Source organism: Oncorhynchus kisutch, linkage group LG16 (assembly GCF_002021735.2).
Source record: "Oncorhynchus kisutch isolate 150728-3 linkage group LG16, Okis_V2, whole genome shotgun sequence".
In the NCBI taxonomy this organism is placed as follows: Eukaryota; Metazoa; Chordata; class Actinopteri; order Salmoniformes; family Salmonidae; genus Oncorhynchus; species Oncorhynchus kisutch.
The window spans coordinates 18,747,488-18,775,432 of NC_034189.2; the positions used below are offsets into that span (position 1 = coordinate 18,747,488).

Consider the following 27,945-nt stretch of genomic DNA (forward strand, 5'->3'; position numbering starts at 1 on the left):
TGTGCCGTTCCAAATAATGTCCAATTAATTGAATTTACCACAGGTGGACTCCAACCAAGTTGTAGAAACATGGATGATCAATAGATACATTTGTAAAATTTTGAAAAAAACTTTTGCTTTGTCATTATGAGGTATTGTGTGTAGATTGATGAGGAAAACCTTTAATTGTGGAATTAATTAGACATTTACAAAGCCAGATAAATCTTATAAACTCTGAAAAAAAGAAACATCCTTTTTTCAGGACTCTTTCAAAGATAATTCATAAAAATCCAAATAACTTCACAGATCTTTCATTGTAAAGGGTTTAAACACTGTTTCCCATGCTTGTTCAATGAACCATAAACAATTAATGAACATGCACCTGTGAAACGGTCGTTAAGACACTAACAGCTTACAGACGGTAGGCAATTAAGGTCATAGTTATGAAAACTTAGGACACTAAAGAGGCCTTTCTACTGACTCTGAAAAACACAAAAAGAAAGATGCCCAGGGTCCCTGCTCATCTGTGTGTACGTGCCTTAGGCATGCTGCAAGGAGGCATGATGACTGCAGTGGCCAGGGCAATAAATTGCAATGTCCATACTGTGAGACACCTAAGACAGCGCTACAGGGAGACAGGATGGACAGCTGATCGTCCTCGCAGTGGCAGACCACGTGTAACAACACCTGCACAGGATCGGTACAACAGAACATCACACCTGCGGGACAGGTACAGGATGCCCGAGTTACACCAGGAACGCACAATCCCTCCATCAGTGCCTAGACTGTCCGCAATAGGCTGAGAGAGGCTGGACTGAGGGCTTGTAGGCCTGTTGTAAGGCAGGTCCTCACCAGACATCACCGGCAACAACGTCGCCTATGGGCACAAACCCACCGTCGCTGGACCAGACAGGACTGGCAAAATGTCCTCTTCACTGAAGAGTCGTGGTTTTGTCTCACTAGGGGTGATGGTTGGATTCGCGTTTAACGTGGAAGGAATGAGAGTTGAGGCCTGTACTCTGGAGCGGGATCAATTTGGAGGTGGAGGGTCCGTTATGGTCTGGGGCGGTGTGTCACAGCATCATCGGACTGAGTTTGTTGTCATGTGCGTTACAGGGAAGACATCCTCCTCCCTCATGTGGTTACCCTTCCTGTAGGCTCATCTTGACATGACCCTCCAGCATGACAATGCCACCAGCCATACTGCTCATGCTTTGCGTGATTTCCTGCAAGACAGGAATGTCAGTGTTCTGCCATGGCTAGCAAAGAGCCCGGATCTTAATCCCATTGAGCACGTCTGAGACCTGTTGGATCGGAGGGTGAGGGCTAAAATGGCTCAATGTTTTTGTAATTTTACTATAACTAGGCAAAATCATTATTCAAATAAAAAAAACTGATTAAGACTTAATTTTATTTGAATCAAAATGACAAAGGCAAAGAAAATTAACACTGTTACAGTATCCATTCGGTTCGGGAGAGCATCTACCAATGCTTCACTACACCAAGTCACCTTCCTGATGGCCTCATGGGTGCCATCCCCCTTATGACACCAGTGTAGCCAATGGCAACATTTGCAAAATCAAGATAGAGTACAGATCTCTCTGTTATTGGCCATCTCATTTGGTTAAACAAAACATAATGAATGTTCTGTAATTTTACTATGTTGTAGTTAGATATGTTTTCAATGTTCTTTAATGACTTTGATATGCTGTTTTAACTCTAAAACCTATTTCTTTGCATTCCCTTTATTTTACAGGATGTTGTGCGTCAACCCTAAATTTAACAGAGGCATGGGCTAACACAACATACGGAATAGTCTACCTCACAAGGTTTTCTAAACTCAGCTTTCTGTCTATTTTGAAGGTGTGTCTATTTTGTAGGTTAGGCCTATTTAAATCGAAAGTGAAGTTTTGGAGAGATTTATTAGCTCTGCAGTCAAGTGTCTGTTCGTATACATGTACACTCTACTGAAAGCTGCTCAACAGTTAACGAAAACGGTAAGCTTGGAATAAACTGTAAAGAATGATTACAACCCATTATAGTAAAATATTTTAGCCTATATGATTATTCACTTTCAGTGTTCAATTTTCCACTGCAAGATATGTCTATATAGTTAGGCGATTAACTCATGAATATTTTTTGTTTCACTGTTTAGGAAGCGTTCAGCTCGATGCATTAGCCTAGATCTAAAACGTTATTGTATTTACTTACTAGAAATGTATATTTTAATGTAGCCAACCCTACCAGTCTACAATTTAAATGACAATTTTTATATAAATATATTTCTCTCCTTCACATACTTTATAGTGAGGGATTTATGATGCCATGGATTCATTATGCACAACAGACACAGGTACCGTAACACATCACACACACACACAGCAAAATCCGTTGTTTCACACATTATTCTGAATTCTGCTGCTTTAAATACGACACACCAGCGCACGATTTCCCAAAAGAATCTTAAGGCTAAATTCATCATTAGAACGTAAGAGAATCTTTACATTTCCGAGCCGTTTCCCAAAACCACTTGAAATCAACGCCTGCCTTAGACCACTCGTAGAACAGCTGTGCCTCGTTAGATCACCTTCTGTCCTCCTGCGTCACTTTACACGCAGAAAATCTATGCTAAACATAGAATGAAGACGTTAATCAGTCTCTCTGTGACCACCGAAAACGTCTTAGATTAATATAAATTGCCGAAATAGTTTGTACCTAAGAGTATTAGTGCCAGGTGAAGATAACAAAACATAAACAGCGATTGCTGGTGGTACTTCGATACATTTATAATTGCTGCATGTACTTGCTGCATGTACTTTAAAAAAGTACATTATTTCGAGAATAGTTGCAATATTTCGAGATTAAAGACAAAATGTTGAGAATAAAATCGACATTTTAAAAATAAAGTTACCGTCATATTTCAAGATTAAAGTATGGGCTTTGGTTATTAATTGCATGTCTCCCTGGCCCCCTGTTGCTGTGCGTGCCACTGTTGAAATGCCTGAGGTAGAGATGACTGGTGACACTATACTTTAGAATTTGCTTTAGTAACAAGGAATTTCTTTCTCTTTTAGCTCATAATAACCATATTATTATGTTTATTATGACCTGGAAGAGTTTGTGCCACAGCTTGGGTCTTTTCAAAAGGAGAACCACGCAGACATGGATGAGGTATTTCATCCAAATCCGTGTCCTTTGGTAGGTGTATCACCCTCGCAGTGGTGTAAAAATACTTGAAAGTACTACTTAAGTCGTTTTTGGGTGGTATCTGTACTTTCCTGTACAATTTTATATTTTTAACAACTTTTACTTCACTACATTCCTAAAGAAAATGTACTTTTTACTCCATACGTTTTCCCTGGCACCCAAAAGTACTCGTTACATTTTAAATGCTTAGCAGGAACTGACAATTGTCTAATTCACACATTTATCAAGAGAATATCCCTGGTCATCACTACTGCCTCTTTATGTCTGAGTGTTGGAGTGTGCCCCTGGCTATCCGTAAATGTAAAAAACAAGAACATGGTGCCGTCTACTTTGCTTAACGTAAGGAATTTGAAATTATTTGTACTTTTACTTTATATGCTTAAGTATATTAAAACCAAATACTTGTAGACTTTTGCTCAAGTATGATTTTACTGGGTGACTTTCCCAAGTATGACAGGTGGGTACTTTTTCCACCACTGCACACACGTTCAAACAGGCGTCACTGCACTAATATATGCCATTTTTAGCAGACGTTTTTATCCAATGCGATTTACATTCGTACGTGCATACACACCATTCTAACCACCATGGTGCGTTGTTAGACTGCGAATATAGATTCGTTTTGTGTCCTTCGAATTCGCTACAATGTTATCCTCAATATCCTGCGTATGCCAACACCTTGCATAGTATTTTAGAGTAACAGCTAGGGCCAGCAGCCTATATGTTACAACGAAAGGTTAACTTACAAATTTGTGCGTAATGGCATAGTGTTCTATGTACACTTACAAGGAAGTAACCTCATACGTCTATGCTTTTTATGTTGTGAATGTAAGTCACGGATTGTGTGGAGAAGGATAGCACGTCCGTGTCGGGCTCATGGGCTGCCCGTAAACCCTGGTCATTTACTTTGCATAGCAACAGGGCAGGCTAAAGCCCCGTCTGAGGCGGCAATTTTACGGTCCGTTATTATAACCTAACAGGTCTAGCCTCTAGCCTCTAAGGTGAGCAAATGGTAGCCTAAGTTAGTATAGCTGACACAAATAGCCTATAAGGGAGACAATATCCCTGTTTTTGGATAACCTATGCATCCTTCATTCCTCGCATCCTTGAAGACATCCTCTATAGATGGATAGTGAAAGGAGATATTCTGCTAGGCTACCAACCCAGTCATGTCAGATCAGTGATTATTAATTTTTATAAACTGGGTGGTTCAAGCACTGGCAGCTGATACCACACTGACAGCTGTGGTATATCAGACCTTACATCACGCATATGACTGACAAAAAATGTATTTTTACTGCTCTAATTACATTGGTAACCAGTTTATAATATCAATAAGGCACCTCAGGGGTTGTGTTATATGGCCAATATACCACGGCTATGGCCTGTATCCAAGCACTCTGCGTTGCATTGTGCATAAGAACAGCCTTATTGCTTGAATAGCCTATCATAATTTATCCAATAGGCCTACTGTGTGTATATATAGATCAATGATTATGAATCCCCACTGCACTGAGGCTAGGAAACACTGTCACCACCGATAAATCCACTATAAATAAAAACATTTACGGCTGGCCATGCTTTCCACCTGGCTACCCTTACCCCGGTCAACAGCCCTGCACCCCCCAGAGCAACTTGCCCAAGCCTCCCCATTTCTCCTTCACCGAAATCCAGATAGCTTACGTTCTTAAAGAGTTGCAAAATCTGGATCTAAAATAATCCGCCGCAATTGTTGCAACCCCTATTACTAGCCTGTTCAACCTCTTTTTTTGTTTCGTCTAAAATTCCCAAAGATTGGAAAGTTGCCGTGGTCATCCCCCTCTTCAAAGGGGGAGTCACTCTAGACCCAAACTGCTACAGACCTATATCTATCCTACCCTGCCTTTCTAAGGTCTTCGAAAGCCAAGTTACAGATCTCCGACCATTTCGAATCCCACCGTACCTTCTCCACTATGCAATCTGCTTTCCTAGCTGGTCATGGGTGTATCTCAGCCACGCTCAAGGTCCTAAACAATATCATAACCGCCATCAATAAGAGACAATACTGTGCAGCTTTATTCATCGACCTGGTCAAGGCTTTCAACTCTGTCAATCACCACATTCTTATCGGCAGACTCAAAAGCCTTGTTTTCTCAAATGATTGCCTCGCCTGGTTCACCAACTACTTCTCAGACATAGTTCAGTGTGTCAAATCGGAGAGACTGTTGTCCGGACCTCTGGCAGTCTCTATGGGGATGCCACAGGATTCAATTCTCGGGCAAATTTTCTCTGTATACATCAATGATGTTGCTCTTGCTGCTGGTGTTTCTCTGGTCCACCTCTATGCAGGCGACACCATTCTGTATACTTCTGGCCCTTCTTTGGACACTGTGTTAACTAACCTCCAGATGAGCTTCAATGCCATACAACTCTCCTTCCGTGGCCTCCAACTGCTCTTAAATGCAAGTAAAACTAAATGCATGCTCTTCAACCGATCGCTGCCCACACCTGCCCGCCCGTAGAATATGTGGACAACTACAAATACCTAGGTGTCTGGTTAAACCGTGAACTCTCCTTCCAGACTCACATTAAGCATCTCCAATCCAAAATGAATCTAGAATCGGCTTCCTATTTCTCAACAAAGCATCCTTCACTCATGCTGCCAAACATACAGTGGGGCAAAAACGTATTTAGTCAGCCACCAATTGTGCAAGTTCTCCCACTTAAGAAGATGAGAGAGGCCTGTAATTTTCATCATAGGTACACTTCAACTATGACAGACAAAATGAGAAAGAAAATCCAGAAAATCACATTGTAGGATTTTTAATGAATTTAATTTGCAAAATATGGTGGAAAATAAGTATTTGGTCACCTACAAACAAGCAAGATTTCTGGCTCTCACAGACCTGTAACTTCTTCTTTAAGGGGCTCCTCTGTCCTCCACTCGTTACCTGTATTAATGGCACCTGTTTGAACTTGTTATCAGTATAAAAGACACCTGTCCACAACCTCAAACAGTCACACTCCAAACTCCACTATGGCCAAGACCAAAGAGCTGTCAAAGGACACCAGAAATAAAATTGTAGACCTGCACCAGGCTTGGAAGGCTGAATCTGCAATAGGTAAGCAGCTTGGTTTGAAGAAATCAACTGTGGGAGCAATTATTAGGAAATGGAAGCCATACAAGACCACTGATAATCTCCCTCGATCTGGGGCTCCACGCAAGATCTCACCCCGTGGGGTCAAAATGATCACAAGAACGGTGAGCAAAAATCCCAGAAGAAGATTGGGAGAATGTCTTATGGTCAGATGAAACCAAAATATAACATTTTGGTAAAAACTCAACTCGTCGTGTTTGGAGGACAAAAGCATGCTGAGTTGCATCCAAAGAGCACCATACCTACTGTGAAGCATGGGGTGGAAACATCATGCTTTGGGGCTGTTTTTCTGCAAAAAGACCAGGATGACTGATCCGTGTAAAGGAAAGAATGAATGGGGCCATGTATCGTGAGATTTTGAGTGAAAACCTCCTTCCATCAGCAAGGGCATTGAAGATGAAACGTGGCTGGGTCTTTCAGCATGACAATGATCCCAAACACACCGCCCGGGCAACGAAGGAGTGGCTTCGTAAGAAGCATTTTAAGGTCCTGGAGTTGCCTAGCCAGTCTCCAGATTTCAACCCCATAGAAAATATTTGGAAGGAGTTGAAAGTCCGTGTTGCCCAGCAACAGCCCCAAAACATCACTGTTCTAGAGGAGATCTGCATGGAGGAATGGGCCAAAATACCAGCAACAGTGTGTGATAAACTTGTGAAGACTTACAGAAAACGTTTGACCTCTGTCATTGCCAATAAAGGGTATATAACAAAGTATTGAGATAAAGTTTTGTTATTGACCAAATACTTATTTTCCACCATAATTTGCAAATAAATTCATAAAAAAATCCTACAATGTGATTTTCTGGATAGTTTTTTTCTCATTTTGTCTGTCATAGTTGAAGTGTACCTATGATGAAAATTACAGGCCTCTCTCATATTTTTAATTGGGAGAACTTGCACAATTGGTGGCTGACTAAATACTTGTTTGCCCCACTGTACACTCGTAAAACTTACTATCCTACCGATCCTTGACTTCGGTGATGTCATTTGCAAAATAGCCTCCAACACTCTACTCAGCAAATTGGATGCAGTCTATCACAGTGCCATCCGTTTCGTCACCAAAGCCCCATATACTACCCACCACTGCGACCTGTATGCTCTCGTTGGCTGGCCCTCGCTACATATTCGTCGTCAAACCCACTGGCTCCAGGTCATCTATATGTCTTTGCTTGGTAAAGCCCCGCCTTATCTCAGCTCACTGGTCACCATAGCACCACCCACCCATAGCATGTGCTCCAGCAGGCATATTTCACTGGTCACCCCCAAAGCCAATTCCTACTTTGGCCGCCTTTCCTTCAGTTCTCTGGTGCCAATGACTGGAATGAACTGGAGTGATAGAGCAGCTCACAGATCACTGCACCTGTACATAGCCCATCTGTAAATAACCCATCCAACTACCTCATCCCCATACTGTTATTTTATTTCTATTTTTTGCTCCTTTGCACCCCAGGATCTCTACTTGCACACTCATCTTCTGCACATCTATCACTCCAGTGTTTAATTGCTAAATTGTAAAGATTTTGCCACTATGGCCTATTTATTGGCTTACCTCCCTTATTCTACCTCATTTGCACACACTGTATATAGACTTTTTATATTGTTTTATTTACTGTATGTTTGTTTATTATATGTGTAAGTCTGTTTGTGTCGTACTGCTTTGCTTTATCTTGGCCAGGTCGCAGTTGTAAATGAGAACTTGTTCTCAACTAGTCTACCTGGTTAAATAAAGTTGAATTAAAATAATATACATTTAAAAATGAATGTATTCAAACAGCTCCTTAGATTAGCTGCTTTGCACAGCAGGAGTTGTCTCTCATCCCACATACATAAAATCCCTGCTTAATCATCCCTCCCGCAGCTGTTGGATAGGCTTATAATTTACTTTCACTTGCCCACTGTACCATACCATTAGCCTATAGGTTAAGGTATTCAATTAAGGTATTCAATCTAGTGGGCGATACAGGTTTATAATGGGCTGCAAAATTGCAGTGTTGTAGCGAATTTGGAGAGCAGCTTGACATGGGACACATACACACTCATAGTCTCCAGGATCCCAAGATAATTTGTTTTTTGAGAATGCCTACATAGCCTACTAGCATATAGTTGCCATATGGGGGAAATACTACCGTTTGTAAAGCACCACGGATAAGGTCATTAATAGTTGCCATTTTAAGGTGTTCGCTTAGGCTACGCAGCAGAATTTGGAGGGCGGACTGACTGGGACTCAACCCCAGTTCTCCTCTCATTCAGCGACAGTGCCAAGAAAGTTTTTAGTTTGTGCTCATAATGCACTAAGGCCATTAGAAGAGTGTACTGCATGCCCATAGTTGAAATTGCCAGGGGAAAACTTGGTGTGTGTGTGCGAGTTGTTAGATCATTAGATTGATACGGGTGAGTGCGCAGTGACGCCTGTTTGAACTAGTGTATTTGATCATTAGATTGATGGCCATTTGTTTGGTTTGCCCCTACTTTTAATAATATGGTTATCATGTAGTAAAATAGCAAGGATTTCCTTGTCATTAAAGACAATTCTAATGTATAGTTTCACCAGTCAGCTACCTCAAGCATTTCAACAGTGGCGTGCAAAGCGACAGGGAGACATGCAATTAACTAAATTCCATACTTTAGTCTTTAAATATAACTGTGAATTTATTCTCAATCAAATTTTTCATTTATTCCCGAAACATTGCCACTTGTCACGTCTACTCCTGCTCCTGCTCCTGCTCCCTCTCTCCAGCCTTCAACATCGCCGTTCTACTAACCACTGGCCCTGGCAACCAATATTACGCACACCTGCCCCCCCATATTACACACACCTACTCCCCATCATTAAGCACACCTGGATCATCACCTTGATTACCTTTAGCCCTCAGTAGCCTCAGTTTTGGTTTGTTTACATGTTCAGTACACATCTCCTCTTTTGTTCATTTGCCTTGCATCATTGTTATTTAACTCTCCTCACTGCATATACATGACACCACTTTATTCTCTAAATAAATACTGTTACTTTATTCTCAAAATAAATATTTCCACTTTTCTAAAGTACAGTCACGCAAGACAAGACTGTATAGCAAATATCCATATTTTAAAAGTTGTGAACAGAACACTTTGGTATAGCCTAGATTTAATTTTCCTGAAAATATGTGGTGTGAGGAGTCTTAGGAAAATCTGGCTAATACCTGGCAATCATTAATTGAACAGGTATAAATTACATGTTTGTAAGTAAATGTGTTAAATTTGTGAACACAAACAAGTCAATATCCCACAAAAGCCCTTCAGCTTTATATGAGACTAATTGATGTCCTTGATTTAGGCTACCATCCCCATGGTTTGATTAATCAAGGGGCAACCTGTTATTTGAACAGTGTGCTGCAGGTGTTCTTCATGACCAAGGACTTCAGAGAGGCTGTTGAAAGGTTTGGATCTAGGCTCACTCGTGCGCAAAGGATATTTTCTCCCCATGAAAATGTCAGAACCTGACTTGTTATACTTTGATATAAATGGTAATAAAAATAGTACAATTAGTCAGTAACAGATCTCAATTATCTCCCCACAGTCAAGTATTTCCTAATGATCAAGAACAAGAGACCATTGATCACAAGCTTAAAAGGCTGTTTCAGAAATTAAAAGAAAAAGAAGCTGACACAAAGGACATTTCTTGGACATTGGACATTCAAACCGGTAAGCTGAGCTGCTGAGAAAAAGAAGCATTTTATCCACAACAGGTTGAGCAATTGCAATTGTCGTGGTGTCATCATTGTACAACTCCAATTATATCACTACTGGAGTAGTGAAACGTTGTTCTATTTGTAGAATATCATATGATCTATCATTGTGTTCTTTCCCCAGTATATGAGCAACGTGACGCTGCTGAGTTTTTTGAGAAGATTTTAAACACGGTCAAGAATAATGTGTCTAAGGTACTGCATTACTGAGATCATATTGTACAAAACCTTTAAGGGGAACATTAAATGATGTAAATGTTTACATTATAAGAATATTGTATGTTTGTATCTTTAGATCTTCGAAGGACAATTGTCGCACACTATCTCCTGTGCAAATAGTCATATTTCCAATATTGAACCTGGTCCATTTTGGGTTCTGCCCCTCTCCATGGACGTAACCTTAGGCCCTGGTCAAAGCTACAGTGTGGTATGGAAAATATATAACACAGGTAACTGCCAAAATAAAGGAAGTGTCTTAATCAGGTGTTGGGCCACCACAAGCCAGAATAGCTTCAATGCACCTTGGCATAGATTCTACAAGTGTCTGGAACTCTATTGGAGGGATGCAACACCATTTTTTTTTCTCACAAGAAATTCCATAATTTGGTGATTTGTTGATGGTGTTATAAAACGGTGTCTCGGTTGTCGCTGTAGAATCTCCCGTAAGTGTTCAATTAGGTTGAGAACTGGTAACTGAGACGGCCATGGCATATGGTTTACATAGTATTCATGCTCATCCAACCATTAATTGACCACTAGTGCCCCATGGTAGCCAAGTAATGGCCAGAATAATGGCCTACCTAGCATTTTTATACATGTCCCTCAGCATAATAGGGATTTTAATTTCTTAATTAACTCGGGAACCACACCTATGTGGAAGCAACTGCTTACAATATACTTCGTAGGCTATCCCGCATTTACTAAAGTGTTTCCATTATTTTTGCAGTTACCTGTAGCAGCTCAGTGTTTGGAAACCAGGCTAATATGAAAATATATGCCAGGAGGTGCAAAAGAGAATATTTACTAATGTGTTTGTATGTGTTTTCAGAATGACGGTTTTGAGGAGTTTTTTGAGAAATCAACTATCACTGGGGACAAGCTGTACTGTGCTAAATGCAATGAAGAAGTGGAAGCAACAACTGTGAGTAATATCTTTAAAGTTGTCTTGTAAAATCACTGATTGGATCACAAGTCTCTGGAAGGGTGTCACAGGCTTTTCAAAGCACATTGACGGTTCGATTGTCACTGTATCTTTATTTAGAGACTGTAATAATAATGACTGAGTGGGTTTTGTTCCTCCAGGCATGTAAGATGGTACATCACCCAGAGATTCTGACTCTGCTACTCAAGAGGTTTGAGTTTGACTACCATGGGATGACATATGTCAAAGTCAACTGCTCTGTGGACGTTCCTCACAAATTACAGACCGAGGTAACTACAAAACTGTCTTTATTTGATAGGTTGTTTATCACAGATTGTATCATGGAGGTAAGCCTTGGTAAGTGTTAGACCTACAATCACTTCTATATTAGATAGATCTCTTGAACTGTGGCTAGCATTCTTACCTCAAGACCAAAATGTTTGAACTTCAACTACCCAGTTGGAGTACTCCTGAAAGGTTTCTGCAATATTTTATTTAGGCAAGGACAAGTAGCACAAGGTGACATAACTGATTTTTATCATTTTTATTCTCTCCTACATAAATGTTATATTTTCATCTGTAGTTGATGGAATATATTTTTATTGTCTGATTGCTCTGAACAGAATGGGGCATATGAACTCTATGCAATTGTGGACCATGAAGGAAGTCTAAGAAGTGGACATTACACTGCTACAATCAGGTCCTATGAGGATCAGAAGTGGTATTTGTTTAATGACAGCAACGTAAGCCCGGTAAGGGGGATTTAAAAATACAGCAGGGAAAGTATACTGGTAGATGGACAATAGGGGGTGGGCATAGGCCTACTGTAAACAGAAGTGTCTGTGTGTGGGGGGGGGGGGGCATACAGTATGTGCTCTGGAGTCGAGAGTTTTACAGCTTGACCAGACTCCGGCTCAGTAAGGAAGAGTTATTACATTGTTGTTGTAATTGGACTTCATTTTATACTGCCATTTTGTTTGGGTATGAAATGAACTAGACAAAGGTATAACTGAAGAGTTTATTTCCAAAAATCTATACCCACCAATTTTTCACATTTGTGTTTTTTCATCAGAAATGATTGCTTAGGGGTACCTTCATGTGTGTGTAAAATATTACTGTTCTCATATTTTTGTAAATGTGTCTGTGATATGTTGTTGTCTTACCTAGCTATCTTAAGATTAATGCACTTACTGTAAGTCACTATGGATACATTTACAAATGTAAATGTTTTACATACTGATTTAATTATTTTACTATTTCTACATTTCTTTATAAAAATGTAGGTATTAGTTACATTTGACTGTGTAAAACCTAGCAGTTCTACTTATTTCTCTGAGTTGGATGTATAGTATTTTGCAAAAGAATATATGATTATTTGTCTCTCTGAAAGAAAAAGAAAAAACATCAAGTGACAGATTTTAAAGAACCCCATGCCATGATTAGATAGTGTAAGAACATACCAATCTCATTCTTAATTTCTATAAATAATAAAAGCTCATTTACAAACATTTCTGCGTTTTGGAATGAAACTATTAAAGTTAATTTACTCAAATGTATCCAAATTCAGGTGTGATGAAAACAAATTGAATATATTTTAATGTTGAATATATTCACCAACACAAATGCAACACTCAATATGTAATGCAGCTGCACATTCTCTTTCTCCCACGCCCTGCCCCCTCTTCCATATAGATCACATTGGAACCAAACTTAAGGTAAAATGCACACCGTTTCATCATTTTGTGTGTGTGTGTGTGTCCATAAAATTAGATATACTTGCCAAAGTTATGATCTTAAATCATATAAAAATGCCCAATATTATTTTTTTTCTCACTTTAGATCACAAAGTGCTTATCTGCTTATTTATAGGACATGTAAGTTATCAAATATGACCTTTTTGATATGTTTTACTCCTCTTGTCATACAACCTAAAATATCAATATTCTTCAATTATTTTCTTATTGTTGTCTTCCCATTCTTCCATGATCTATTTACATCTGTAGCCCTAAATACTACATCATTTTTAGTTCTAGTTCTGTGGTATCAATTACTGTAAAACTGTGACACGTATTGCAGGTGGATACAGACAAGAAGAGGATAAGAGGTCAGTTGGAAACAGAGAGGAAGATGGAAAGAGTGTATGTGGAAAGAAAGAAAAAGAGGGAGAGAAGAAATTGTCAGGTGGAAACAGAGACGAGGAGGGGAGCTCATGGTCAAAGACAAGAGGAAATGAAAAGGATGCAGCTAAAAAGAGACCAAAAGTTGAATGGATTGTAAATTCTATAAAATATATTTACTCATGCATAACAGCAATTGGATCATTGAGAAAAAGAGGGGAATATAAAATTGATGCAGATGAAAATAAAGGAGAAGGGGGCAAAAGTACAGATGGGGAGAATGGAGAGGGAGGGAAGGAGAGGTCAGGTGCAAAGAGAGAAGATGATGATAAAACGTCAGGTGAAAAAAGTACGGAAGAGGATCAGAGGTCAGGTGGAAACAGCAAGGAAGAGAATAAGAGGTCTTGTGAAAACATTGACGAAGATAAGAGGTCCGGTGGAAATGGTAGAGAGGATCATAACAGGTCCAGTGGAAACAGAAGAGGAGAAGGTGTTAAGAGGTCAGGTGGAAACAGTCAGGAAGAGGATAAGAGGTCAGGTGAAAACGGAGAAGATGATAAGAGGTCAGGTGGAAACAGAGAAAAAAATGATAAGATGTCAGGTGAAAAAAGTAAGGAAGAGGATCAGAGGTCAGGTGGAAACAGTGGAGAAGGTTATAAGAGGTCAGGTGGAAACAGTAGTGAGGATGATGACAGGTCCGGTGGAAACAGAAGAGGAGAATGTGATAAGAGGCCAGGTGGAAACAGTATGGAAAAGGATAAGAGGTCAGGTGGAAACAGTGGAGAAGATGATAAGATGTCAGGTGGAAACAGAGGAGGAGAAGGTTATAAGAGGTCAGGTGGAAACAGTGTAGAAGTTGATACAAGGTCAGGTGGAAACAGGTGTGATGACAGGTCCGGTGGACACAGAAGAGGAGAAGGTGATAAGAGGTCAGGTGGAAACAGTGAGGAAGATGATAAGAGGCCAGGTGGAAACAGAGGAGAAGATGATACAAGGTCAGATGGAAACAGTAGTGAGGATGATGACAGGTCCGGTGGAAACAGAAGAGGAGAAGGTGATAAGAGGTCAGGTGGAAACAGTAAGGAAGAGGATAAGAGGCCAGGTGGAAACAGTGGGGAAGGGGATAAGAGGCCAGGTGGAAACCATGGAGAATATAATAAGAGGTCAGGTGGAAACAGTATAGAGGATGATACAAGGTCAGGTGGAAACAGTAGTGAGGATGATGACAGGTCTGGTGGAAACAGAAGAGGAGAAGGTGATAAGAGGTCAGTTGGAAACAGTGGAGAAGATGATAAGAGGTCAGGTGGAAACAGAGAGGAAGAGAATAAGAGGTCTTGTGGAAACATTGAAGAAGAAAAGAGGTCCGTTGGAAACGGTAGAGAGGATGATGACAGGTCCGGTGGAAACAGAAGAGGAGAAGGTGATAAGAGGTCAGGTGGAAACAGAGAAAAAGATGACAAGATGTCCGGTGAAAAAAGTAAGGAAGAGGATCAGAGGTCAGGTGGAAACAGTAGTGAGGATGATAATAGGTCTGGTGGAAACAGTAAGGAAGAGGATCAGAGGTCAGGTGGAAACAGTAAGGAAGAGGATCAGAGGTCAGGTGGAAACAGTGTAGAAGATGGTACAAGGTCGGGTGGAAATAGTAGTGAGGATGATGAAAGATCCGGTGGAAACAGAAGAGGAGAAGGTGATAAGAGGTCAGGTGGAAACAGTAGGGAAGAGGATAGGCGGTCAGGTGGAAACAGTAGAGAGGATGATAATAGGTCAGGTGGAAACAGTATAGATGTTGATACAAGATCAGGAGGAAACAGGTGTGAGGATGATGACAGGTCCGGTGGACATAGAAGAGGAGAAGGTGATAAGAGGTCAGGTGGAAACAGAGGAGGAGAAGGTGATAAGAGGTCAGGTGGAAACAGTAAGGAAGAGGATAAGAGGCCAGGTGGAAACCGTGGGAAATATAATAAGAGGTCAGGTGGAAACAGTATAGAGGATGATACAAGGTCAGGTGGAAACAGTAGTGAGGATGATGACAGGTCCGGTGGAAACAGAAGAGGAGAAGGTGTTAAGAGGTCAGGTGGAAACAGTATAGAAGTTGATACAAGGTCAGGTGGAAACAGTAGAGAGGATCATAACAGGTCCGGTGGAAACAGAAGAGGAGAAGGTGATAAGAGGTCAGGTGGAAACAGTAGAGAGGATGATAATAGGTCAGGTGGAAACAGTATAGATGTTGATACAAGATCAGGAGGAAGCAGGTGTGAGGATGATGACAGGTCCGGTGAACATAGAAGAGGAGAAGGTGATAAGAGGTCAGGTGGAAACAGAGGAGGAGAAGGTGTTAAGAGGTCAGGTGGAAACAGTATAGAGGATGATACAAGGTCAGGTGGAAACAGTAGAGAGGATGGTGACAGGTCCGGTGGAAACAGAAGAGGAGAAGGTGATAAGAGGTCAGGTGGAAACAGTAAGGAAGAGGATAAGAGGCCAGGTGGAAACAGTGGGGAAGGGGATAAGAGGCCAGGTGGAAACCATGGAGAATATAATAAGAGGTCAGGTGGAAACAGTATAGAGGATGATACAAGGTCAGGTGGAAACAGTAGAGAGGATGGTGACAGGTCCGGTGGAAACAGAGGAGGAGAAGGTGAGAAGAGGTCAGGTGGAAACAGTCAGGAAGATGATAAGAGGTCAGGTGAAAACGGAGGAGATGATAAGAGGTCAGGTGGAAAAAGGAAGGAAGAGGATCAGAGGTCAGGTGGAAACAGTAGTGAGGATGATAATAGGTCAGGTGGAAACAATGGAGAAGATAATAAGAGGTCAGGTGGAAACACAAGTGAGGATGATGACAGGTCCGGTGGAAACAGAAGAGGAGAAGGTGATAAGAGGTCAGGTGGAAACAGTGAGGAAGAGGGTAAGAGGCCAGGTGGAAACAGTGGGGAAAAGGATAAGAGGTCAGGTGGAAACAGTAGAGAAGATTATAAGAGGTCAGGTGGAAACAGAGATGGTGATAAGATGTCAGGTGGAAACAGAGGAGGAGAAGGTTATAAGAGGTCAGGTGGAAACAGTGTAGAAGTTGATACAAGGTCAGGTGGAAACAGGTGTGATGACAGGTCCGGTGGACACAGAAGAGGAGAAGTTGATAAGAGGTCAGGTGAAAACAGTGAGGAAGAGGATAAGAGGCCAGGTGGAAACAGTAGAGAAGATAATAAGAGGTCAGGTGGAAACAGTGAAGAAGAGGGTAAGAGGTCAGGTGGAAACAGAGGAGAAGATTATACAAGGTCATATGGAAACAGTAGTGAGGATGATGACAGGTCCGGTGGAAACCGAAGAGGAGAAGGTGATAAGAGGTCAGGTGGAAACAGTATAGAGGATGTACAAGGTCAGGTGGAAACAGTAGTGAGGATGATGACAGGTCCGGTGGAAACAGAAGAGGAGAAGGTGATAAGAGGCCAGGTGGAAACAGTGGGGAAGAGGATAAGCGGTCAGGTGGAAACAGTAGAGAGGATGATAATAGGTCAGGTGGAAACAGAGGAGAAGATGATACAAGATCAGGAGGAAACAGGTGTGAGGATGATGACAGGTGGAAACAGATGAGAAGAAGGTGATAAGAGGTCCGGTGGAAACTGATGGGGGAGAAGGGGTTTAGAGGTCAGGTGGAAACAGTAAGGAAGAGAATAAGAGGTCAGGTGGAAACAGAGGAGAAGATAAGTGGTCTTTTTTGGGGGCAAACCTGTGGCAAACCTGCAGTTTTGTGGATAATGTTATGATAACTAAATAGTGTGACACAAAATGTTGCCAGAAGTTTGCAAATGTTTGCCACTAGTAGTGAATCTGCGGCAAACTTTTGGCAACGGTAATATGTATTGCCACTAGTGGCAAACAGTTCTCCAGAGGTTTTTTTCTTGCAAACAATTCTCTTAAGATTCTATTTGATTCTGTGGCAAACATGTGGCAACAATATGTATTGCCACTAGTGGCAAACAGTTTACCAGAAGCCATTCTGGGTGAGCACACGAGTTCCAAGACCAGGAATCGTTGATGACCAATCATGGGGATTACAAAAATAGTTTGGAAAATGGAAACCAAGTTATCTAGCTCGCTACCTACCAAAGTCTGCCGCTACAAATTCCTTTTTGTTACGTTAATTAAACTTCCTAATAAACTTTAAAATTGTTAGCTGATAATTATCACTGAGAAGAATATGAAAGTCATACAGTCAATGGCTCTGTATTTCTACATTGTTTAGAGGTCTACTCTAAGCATGAGACACATTTCAGCCAGCTTCCTGTTACAGTATTACTACATCCCATACATCCAGTACATGCCATTTGATGTACACCTTGATCTGAAATACCAGTTTTGACATGACAATGAACACAGCAGGGGAGTTGGCTAAACACACAAACATATCTGGTACCAGGCTAGTCTACCACTGAGTCAAATAAGAAACACTCTTTCCACAACAGAAGGAAGAATTTGCCAGATTATATATAATGCTGCTCCATAGTAAATGACTTGCTAGGTGTCAGTAATTGCCTCTTACATCAGAACACCTGACAAAGCCTGGCCTTTGACCCTACCCCTCCCTCTCCAGTACCAGGGGTACAGACCCCACTGTGGCTGCAGTCCTGGGGGTCAGTTCTGCTGTCTGTCTCCTGGCTGCCCTGATGGTGGACTACAGGAGGTACCACTCCTGCAGTTGCACTCGACTCAATGTGATGTGAATGACTGCTGATGGAAATTCAGAATCCATTAGGGATTTTTTTGTTTGTTTATTGTCTGAACTTAAAATTAATTTCATGCATGTTCAGAAATTGTTGAGACTGTCAACAAGATATGTATTGTTCGTTTCAGCCATGTCTCTAAAGTGCCCCAATTTTAAAGGGATAGCTTCTTCAGGAGATTAATGATTATAGCAATGACATTAATAAATGAAGATATGCATGTATTCCATCACAAACTTGACATTCTTAAAGAGACAGTGTGCACCTTTCAATGTAATACATCTCAATTGGAAACAGTGCTTTTACACAATGTAGACACCTAATATTGCTACAAACTGTAGCACTCACGTCTGTAGCCATGAAGTGCTTTGAAAGGCTGGTCATGGCTCACATCAACACCATTATCCCAGAAACCCTAGACCCACTCCATTTTTTATTTATCCGTTATTTTACCAGGTAAGTTGACTGAGAACACATTCTCATTTGCAGCAATGACCTGCGGAATAGTTACAGGGGAGAGGAGGGGGATGAATGAGCCAATTGTAAACTGGGGATTATTAGGTGACCGTGATGGTTTGAGGGCCAGATAGGGAATTTAGCCAGGACACCGGGGTTAATAACCCTACTCTTACGATAAGTGCAATGGGATCTTTAATGACCCTTTAATGATCCAATTTGCACATCGCCCCAACAGATCCACAGATGATGCAATCTCTATTGCACTCCACACTGCCTTTTCCCACCTGGACAAAAGGAACACCTATGTGAGAATGCTGTTCATTGACTACAGCTCAGCATTCAATAGTGCCTTCAAAGCTCATCAATAAGCTAAGGACCATGGAACTAAACACCTCCCTCTGCAACTGGATACTGGATTTCCTGATGGGCCACCCCCAGGTAGTAAGGTTAGATAAAAAACATCCGCCGTGCTGATTCTCAACACAGGGGCCCCTGAGGGGTGCTTGCTCAGTCCCCTCCTGTACTCCCTGTTCACTCATGACTACACGGCCAGGCATGACTCTAACACCATCATCAAGTTTGCCGATGACACAACATTGGTAGGCCTGATCACTGACAACGACGAGACAGCCTATAGGGAGGAGGTCAGAGACCTGGCCGTGTGGTGCCAGAACAACAACCCTCAACGTGATCAAGAGAAAGGAGATGATTGTGGACTACAGGAAAAAGAGGATTGAGCACACCCCCATTATCATCGACAGTGCTGCAGTGGAGCAAGTTGAGAGCTTCAAGTTCCTTAGTGTCTAAACATCACCAACAAACTAACATGGTCCAAGCACACCAAGACAGTCTTGAAGAGGGCACGACAAAACCTATTCCCCCTCAGGAGACTGAAAATATTTGGCATGGGTCCTCAGATCCTCAAAAGGTTCTACAGCTGCACCATAGAGAGCTGATTGCATCACTGCCTGGTATGGCAACTGCTCGCCTCTGACCGCAAGGCACTACAGAGGGTAGTGCGAATGGCCCAGTATATCTATGGGGCCAAGCTTCCTGCCATCCAGGTCCTCTATACCAGGAGGTGTTAGAGGAATGCCCTAAAAATTGTCAAAGACTCCAGCCACCCTAGTCATAGAGTGTTCTCTCTGCTACCACACGGCAAGCGGTACCGGAACGCCATGTCTAGGTCCAAGAGGCTTCTAAACAGCGTCTACCCCCAAGCCATAAGACTCCTGAACACCTAATCAAATGGCTACCTAGACTATTTGCATTGCCCACCCTCCCCCTCTTTTACACCGCTGCTACTCTCTGTTGTTATCATCTATACATAGTCCCTTTAATAACTCTACATGTACATACATTGAGCAAACAAAAAAAAGGACTGCAGATGTGGCCAGGGTAATAAATTGCAATGTCCGTACTGTGACACACCTAAGACAGCACTACAGGGAAACAGGACGGACAGCTGATCATCCTCACAGTGGCAGACCACGTGTAACAACACCTGCACAGGATCGGTACATCCGAACGTCACACCTGCGGGACAGGTATAGGATGGCAACAACAACTGCACGAGTTACACCAGGAATGCACAATCCCACCATCAGTGCTCAGACTCAGACCAATTTGCAGCGTGGTAAGTGTCCATTTTAATATGTCAAACTGAACACTACAAAATACAAAATAACAAAGTGAAAACAAACTAAACAGTCCCGTGTGGTAACAAACACTAACACGGAAAATAACAAAACTGACAAAGAGAACGACCGAAAACAGTTCTGGCTGGTGCAGACACACAACAGAAAACAATCACTCACGAAACACAATAGATTCCTGTCCAGAATGCTCCTATAATCCCATCCTCCAGAGTCGTAGCTCCTGTGGTCTGGGACGTAGAAGTGAACGCTCAATACCCATTGAATATGGCCATTGTCGGTAAACGTCGGCAAAAAAAAGTAATTAAATTGTTGCCATCAGCACAGTTGGTCACCAGCACTCTGGATATCATGAAAACAGCCTAACCAGCTCTGCTAGGGCGAATAAAATGGCCATTGGGGTGTTCTCTCATTTGTGTCTGGAAGTAGCTAGCAAGCTAGCCAATGTTAGTCATTTAGCTTGAGTGCTTGACTGCCGTTGTGAGGTCAGAACGCTCGGGTCAACCCTACTCATCGGCCAGAGTGTTCAGTGTGCACTCTGAATGCTCCGAGAGCCGAAAAGAGATGGGTGGGGCTAAAGCTTCAGAGGGTGTGAATGATGTGGAATTGGTGTAGACAAAGAAGAGCTCTCCAGTAGGTATCAAATGTGGAAGGACCACCAGAGGGCAGGCTGGGCTCATGGATAGTAGCCCAACAAGGCATGGGAGACAAGGTAACCAGAGGCAATTAAGCACAGCTGACGGTACTAATGACATACTCTCCTTCCCCTATAAGAGAGAGAATGGAACCAGCAGAGGGAGGGGGAAACTATCTCTGGAAGATGGCCACCGAGAGAGAGGAGCTATCCATGAAGAACCACTAAGACGGTGACAATCCCGTGACTTTTTGTTGTAGTTTAAAGATAATCCTATTGTGTTCCTGTTTCATCTGGAGAAGAAGATGTATGTTTTTTTCCTTAGAAGATTTTCATTGATTATGTTGGAGTGTTTGTGTTGACCAAATGCCCTCAATAGAGAACTGTGTTCAATCAAGAAAACCTACTCCTGACTCGTTTATTCCACCTTCCCGCTTTAGAGTGACACCCAATTACTTGGTCCGCTCACATTGGTGGAGAATGCGGGCATAGGTGGACGAGTGACACAAGGATAAGTGAGTAAATCAAGATTCTTCCAGTAGACCCGGAGGAACCATTCAAGAACGATGGATAACGCCCTACTACAACAGTTGATCACGGCACAGCAGACAACCATAGAACTCCTGCAACAACAGCTGAGCCGACGAGAAGAACCTAGAGTTAAGCCAAGAGCGGCTGCTCACGCCATCTTACCTCGTCTCTCCAAGGAAGATGATATTGAGGCCTTCCTCATGACCTTCGAAAGGACGGCCACCTTGGAAGAGTGGTCGCCCACAGAATGGGCGAGCGCATTAGCCCCTCTTTTGACCGGGGTGGCTCAGGAAGCCTATTTTGACCTGGATTCCCGCGAAGCTGAGGACTATGGGCGACTAAAAACCGAGATCCTGTCCCGGTACCAGCTGACTGCCAGAGATAGGGCTGTAAAGTTCCATCAATGGACCTATACAGCCGATCAACCCGTCCGTGCCCAGATCTTCGCATTAATACGACTGACGAAACAGTGGCTAGAACCTGGAAAGGGAGTAGGACATGTGATAGAGACTCTCGTAGTGGACAAGATATTGAGAGAATTGCCCAGTGACTTAAAAAGGGTTGTGGGGCAAGCCAACCCGTTGTCAGCCGACGACATAGCCCAGGCGGTGGAAACATATCGGTCTACAGGGGAGTTGTTAAAAAGTGACAAGGAGGAACGGAAGGAGTCTTCCAATCCCGTACCACGACTCACCCCGGCGCGCCCGCCACCGAAACGTCCAAGCCCCCCCCGGAGGTGGGAGAAGTCAGCCACCACACAGCAGGGTCGGTGTTATAAATGTCAGTCTCCCAACCATTATGCCCCACAATGTCCTAGCAAGGATGAGCCCATGGTCACGGAGTCATCACTGCCTACCCCCACACATCCCGTTTTGAGGGGGCAGGATCAACACTGTTGGTTAGCAGAGATAGCCCCAGCCTCAGAGATTCCGGTGCGAGTCGAAGGACAAGATGTGGTAGCTATTCTCGACTCGGGAAGCATGGTTACGTTAGTAGAGGAGCGGATGGTGACCTCCGCAACACTGCTACCAGACAAAGTAGCCGTATCCTGTATCCATGGAGACACCCACTATTACCCCACTGTGAATCTGCCTATTCTCACTCCAAAAGGAAGGTGTACAGTCAGGGCAGGGAAAGTGCCCCAGCTGAAGGTGCCATTATTGATCGGGAGAGACTGTCCCCTATATAAGGAGCTTCGGCAGATGACGTTATGCACGGGAAGAAGGGGGACAGGAAAGAAGAGAAAATCCAAGCCCGAGGTAGTAGTCCTACAAGGAGATGTAGCCGCGTCCTCGTCCTCTGCAGCAGAGGAAGAAATAGCGACCCAACGTTTACGACAGATATTCCAGGAAACCACTGATGAAGACACATGTGAAGGGTTATACACAACGCAGGAAGGAAGGAGCAACCAGGCGCTAAGGGATATATTTGAAGCTCCATCCGAGGAGGGAACCTGGAAGGGATTCTCCTCGGTCACCCCTGATGGGGATGTGGAACATCCTCCACATCCCTCTACCGAGGTCGACCTGCACCAGGAATTAAAGGGACAGTTCGGCACCTCGCAGCATAGAGACCCAGACCTAAAGGAGGCCATGAGGAAGGTGAAGGTGATCGACGGGAGGAACGTCGACGGATCAGGTGAGCCCCCTCTTCCTTACTATGCAATCAGGCGGGGTCTCTTATACTGGGTCGTACGACGAAGGGGGGAAAACCAGGAATTACTAATGGTGCCTAGGCCATACAGGGATACAGTTCTACAGTTAGCCCATTCCCACGTCCTAGGAGGACACCTGGCACGAGACAAGACTATTGACAGAATCATGCAGAGATTCTATTGGCCCCGGGTCACCCGGGATGTGGCCAGGTATTGTAGGACGTGTGATCAATGTCAACGTACAGCCCCACGGCCACACCTGTGTAACCCTTTGATTCCTCTCCCCATCATAGAGACTCCCTTTGAACGCATAGCTATGGACCTCGTAGGGCCCCTCCCAAAATCCGCCAGAGGACACGAGTACATCCTAGTGGTTATAGATTACGCTACCAAGTTCCCGGAGGCCATACCCCTGCGTAACATGTCGTCAAAGGGAATTGCCAAGGAGCTATTCCTGATGTTCTCTCGTGTGGGCCTCCCCAAGACTATCTTAACCGATCAAGGAACCCCGTTCATGTCCCGGTTGATGAAGGACTTGTGTCGGTTATATCAGGTTCAACAGATACGTACAAGCATATTCCACCCTCAAACAGACGGGTTGTGTGAACGCTTGAACAAAACGATTAAAAGCATGTTGAGAAGAGTGGTGTCCCGAGACGGGAAAAACTGGGACATGCTTCTCCCACACTTAATGTTTGCCCTGCGAGAAGTACCCCAGGCATCCACTGGATTCTCTCCGTTTGAATTGCTCTATGGCAGACCCTGTCGAGGAATCCTCGACTTAGCCAAGGAGACCTGGGAGACCCAACCATGTCCCTTTCGATCCACAATAGAACACGTTACCCTGATGAGAGACCGCCTGTCAGCAGTGTGGCCCATAGTCAAGGAGCATATGGAGAAGGCCCAAAGGACCCAAGGCCAGGCCTATGATAAGTCCGCGACCCCCCGTGAGTTCACCGTGGGAGAGAAAGTGATGGTGCTTGTGCCCACGGCCGAACATCGCTTGCTGGCGCAGTGGAGGGGGCCCTACGAGGTAATGAAAAGGGTCTCACCGGTCAATTACCTCATCAAGCAACCTGACAGGAGCTGACATAAACCTGCTGAAGACGTACCATGGACGAGAGGAGGAGGTGGCTTTGATGGCCCTGGAGGGCAAAGGAAAAGAGGAGACTCTACCACAGGTGCGCCGTGGCCAAACTCTCCTACCGGAGCAGTCAAGACAGCTAGACAAGCTGATTATGAACTTCGGTCGAATATTCTCTCCATTCCCAGGACAAACAGATGTCCTGTTCCACCATATCCACACGGAACCCGGCAAGAAGGTGCATATCCGCCCTTACAGGATTCCTGAGGCTCGCCGAGTCATCGCTAAGAAAGAGGTGAGGGAGATGTTGAGGATGGGCGTGATCGAGCCCTCGACGAATGAGTGGTCCAGTCCCATAGTCCTGGTCCCCAAGTCCGATGGTAGTGTGAGACTCTGCAACGACTTTAGGGGCGTGAATGCCATCTCTACATTCGATGCGTATCCCATGCCCCGTGTGGATGAACTCTTGGAGCGCTTAGGAAAGGCCAAGTTCATCACTACCCTGGATTTGACAAAGGGATATTGGCAAGTGCCGGTGGCTCCGGAGGATCGCCCAAAGACTGCCTTCGCCACCCCAGAGGGGCTTTTCCAGTATGTGAGTATGCCCTTCGGACTGCACGGTGCCGCTGCAACTTTCCAACGCCTCATGGATGCCATTCTACGGCCCCATCAAGAGTATGCAGCGGCGTACATAGACGATGTGGTCATCCACAGCGAGGACTGGGATAGTCACCTCCTGCGATTACGGGCGGTGCTCGTGAGTTTGGAAGCCACCGGGTTGACAGCCAATCCAAATAAATGCTGCCTGGGCCTGTCCGAAGCGGAATACCTGGGGTACACCGTGGGGAATGGGAAAATACGCCCACAGGCAGAGAAGACCAGGGCAATTCGTGACTGGCCTCGACCCCGGACCAAGCGAGACGTTCGGGCCTTCTTAGGGATAACAGGATATTATCGCCGTTTTATCCCGGGATATGCAACCATTGCCAACCCCCTCACAAACCTCATCAGGAAAAACCTGCCAAACCAGGTAGAGTGGAAAGACGAGACGGAAGAGGCCTTTCAATTGCTAAAAGATGGCCTGTGTTCTGATCCCGTTCTACAGGCTCCGGACTTCTCACAAGAGTTCATTGTGCAGGTCGACGCCTCGGATACAGGGCTCGGGGCCGTACTAGCTCAGGGTAAAGGTGAAGCAGAGAAGCCGATTCTCTTCATTAGTAGGAAGCTCAGCGATCGGGAACAGAGGTATGCGACCGTAGAGAAAGAGGCCTTAGCCATCAAGTGGGCCCTCGATTATCTCCGGTACTACCTACTGGGTCGGAGGTTTGCATTAGTTACTGACCATGCGCCCCTCACGTGGATGGCTGGTAAGAGAAACAATAACAACAGAATAGCCAGATGGTTTTTGTCTTTACAACCGTTCTCTTTCCATGTCATCCACAGGGCCGGATCGAGGAACGGGAATGCAGACGCGCTGTCCCGACGCGACCAAGACGGTGCGTCTGGCGCCCGACCCTCCGGTTCGGTCCTGGGGGGGAAGGTATGTGGAAGGACCACCAGAGGGCAGGCTGGGCTCATGGATAGTAGCCCAACAAGGCATGGGAGACAAGGTAACCAGAGGCAATTAAGCACAGCTGACGGTACTAATGACATACTCTCCTTCCCCTATAAGAGAGAGAATGGAACCAGCAGAGGGAGGGGGAAACTATCTCTGGAAGATGGCCACCGAGAGAGAGGAGCTATCCATGAAGAACCACTAAGACGGTGACAATCCCGTGACTTTTTGTTGTAGTTTAAAGATAATCCTATTGTGTTCCTGTTTCATCTGGAGAAGAAGATGTATGTTTTTTTCCTTAGAAGATTTTCATTGATTATGTTGGAGTGTTTGTGTTGACCAAATGCCCTCAATAGAGAACTGTGTTCAATCAAGAAAACCTACTCCTGACTCGTTTATTCCACCTTCCCGCTTTAGAGTGACACCCAATTACTTGGTCCGCTCACACAAAATATTCAAAAGCCATTTTCTCAAAAGTGAGGTTACAAGTTTAATAACTTTCGATGCAGAATTACTTTCCCATTGTTTCTCAAATGCAGTGTATGATACACCATTTTGTAGCTCTGCGTCTCTGCTTTTATCCAACGTAAAATATTAAAATTCACATTTTTCTACATAAGACCGAATCAAGGCAGTTGGTTACATATGTTGGAAAGAGACATCATCCCAGAGTCCTGGAAGACTGCAGGCATTAGCAGGATTCTAAAAAAGGAAAGAAAGAAAAACATTAAACTGCCCTTGGTTTAGACCTATCAGTTTGCTAGGAGTTGATGTTAAAATAGTCGCTAAGATACTTGCTCGTATGTTGGAGGTCTTACTTCCGGACCTCATTAACAAGAAAAAAACAACCGGTGAACTCAATTATGTCAAAAGACCCGGTAGACTGAGGAAGACCACTGTAGTGGATGACCGGAGAATACTCTCTATGGTGAAGAAAACCCCCCTACAACAGCCCAACAGATCAAAAACACTTTCCTGGATGCAGGTGTAGATACGTCTACCATACGTAGAAGACTACAACAGCAGGACTACAGAGGGTACACTACAAGATGCAAACCACTGATAAGCCAGAAGAACAGAAAGGCCAGATTACAGTTTGCTAAAAAGCACCTAAAAGAGCCCCAAGAATTCTGGAAAAAAGTATTGTGGACAGATGAGACAAAGATTAACATGTACCAGAGTGATGGAAAGAGGAAAGTGTGGAGGGAAAAAAGACATGCCCATAATCCAAAGCATATCACCTCATCCGTGAAACATGGTGGAGGGGGTGTTATGGCTTGTGCCTGTATGGCTGCCAGTGGAACAGGCTCACTTGTCTTCATCGATGATGTGACTGCAGACAGAAGTAGAACAATGAATTCTGAAGTCTACAAAAATATTTGATCTGCTCAGATAAAACCAGATGCCTCCAATCTCATTGGACGACACTTCATCTTGCAACAAGACAATGACCCTAAACATACTGCTAGAGCAACGAAGGGGTTTTTGATGGCCAAAATGTGGAAAATCCTTGACTGGCTGAGTCAATCACCGGATCACAATCCAATTGAACATGCATTTTACATGCTTAAGAGGAGACTGAAGTTAATAAGTCCCTGAAACGAGGAACTGAAGATGGCTGCAGTACAGGCCTGGCAGAGCATCACCAGGGAAGATACCCAGCGCCTGATGTTGATGCATCGCAGACTTCAAGCAGACATTGCATGCAAAGGATATGCGACCAAATATGAACAATGATTACATTATTCTACATTATGAATGTTTTGATGCCCGAAAATGGGGGGGGGGGGGGGCTATGTACAACCATTTCTATAATTTCTAAACTGTTCATCCGATATGTATGAAAATACCCTCAAATTAAATCTGACAGTCTGCACTTCAACATTGTCATTGAATCCTTTTAAACTCAAAGTGCTAGAGTACAGAACCCAAAAAATGTCACTGTCCAATGAATTATGGTGCTCACTGTATATACTGTATTTTATACCATCTACTGTATCTTGTCTATGCCGCTTGGTCATTGCTCTTCCATATATTTATATGTGAATATTCTTATTCCATTTCTTTACTTAGATTTGTGTGTATTAGGTAGTTGTTGTGGAATTGTTAGATTACTTGTTAGATATTGCTGCACTGGCGGAACTAAAAGCACAAGCATTTCGCTACACTCGCAATAAACACTGCTTACCATGTGTATGTGACCAATAATATTTGATTAGATTTATTGTAATCAGATTAAAGATGCTTCTGGAAAAAGTAGATTACTTCGAGGATTACTTTTAAATTCAGAACGGATGTTTGCAAGAAAAAATCTTTGACACTGAGCATTGAAAAAAGGCGCAAGTTTAAACTT

General features: G+C 43.5%; 1 protein-coding gene across 3 annotated transcripts; it reads left to right on the forward strand.

Annotated features, from left to right (window-relative positions):
* Positions 1-1,782: 1,782 nt before the first annotated feature.
* LOC109906852 (ubiquitin carboxyl-terminal hydrolase 47-like) lies at positions 1,783-18,244 on the forward strand. 3 transcript variants are annotated; one of them, XM_031791944.1, is made up of 13 exons: positions 1,796-1,976; positions 2,287-2,332; positions 9,636-9,738; positions 9,879-10,003; positions 10,172-10,242; positions 10,343-10,474; positions 11,096-11,188; positions 11,350-11,478; positions 11,812-11,940; positions 12,881-12,903; positions 13,028-13,062; positions 13,265-13,292; positions 17,891-18,244. In XM_031791944.1, exons 2-13 carry the CDS (start codon positions 2,305-2,307, stop codon positions 18,018-18,020), a joined length of 1,026 nt encoding a protein of 341 aa, XP_031647804.1. In that variant the 5' UTR covers positions 1,796-1,976; positions 2,287-2,304; the 3' UTR covers positions 18,021-18,244. The 3 variants fall into 3 exon arrangements, with proteins under 3 accessions (XP_031647803.1, XP_031647804.1, XP_020360286.2); XM_031791943.1 differs by having other exon boundaries at positions 1,783-1,976; positions 13,265-18,244; XM_020504697.2 differs by lacking the exons at positions 13,028-13,062; positions 17,891-18,244 and having other exon boundaries at positions 1,801-1,976; positions 13,265-13,400.
* Positions 18,245-27,945: the final 9,701 nt, after the last annotated feature.

Coding starts and splice junctions, on each gene's coding strand:
- LOC109906852 (XM_031791943.1), top strand. CDS start 2,305: ATGGATTCATTATGCACAACAGACACAG. Junction 10,243..10,342: donor TCAAGAATAATGTGTCTAAG/GTACTGCATTAC, acceptor TTGTATCTTTAG/ATCTTCGAAGGACAATTGTC. Junction 10,475..11,095: donor CTGGTCAAAGCTACAGTGTG/GTATGGAAAATA, acceptor ATGTGTTTTCAG/AATGACGGTTTTGAGGAGTT.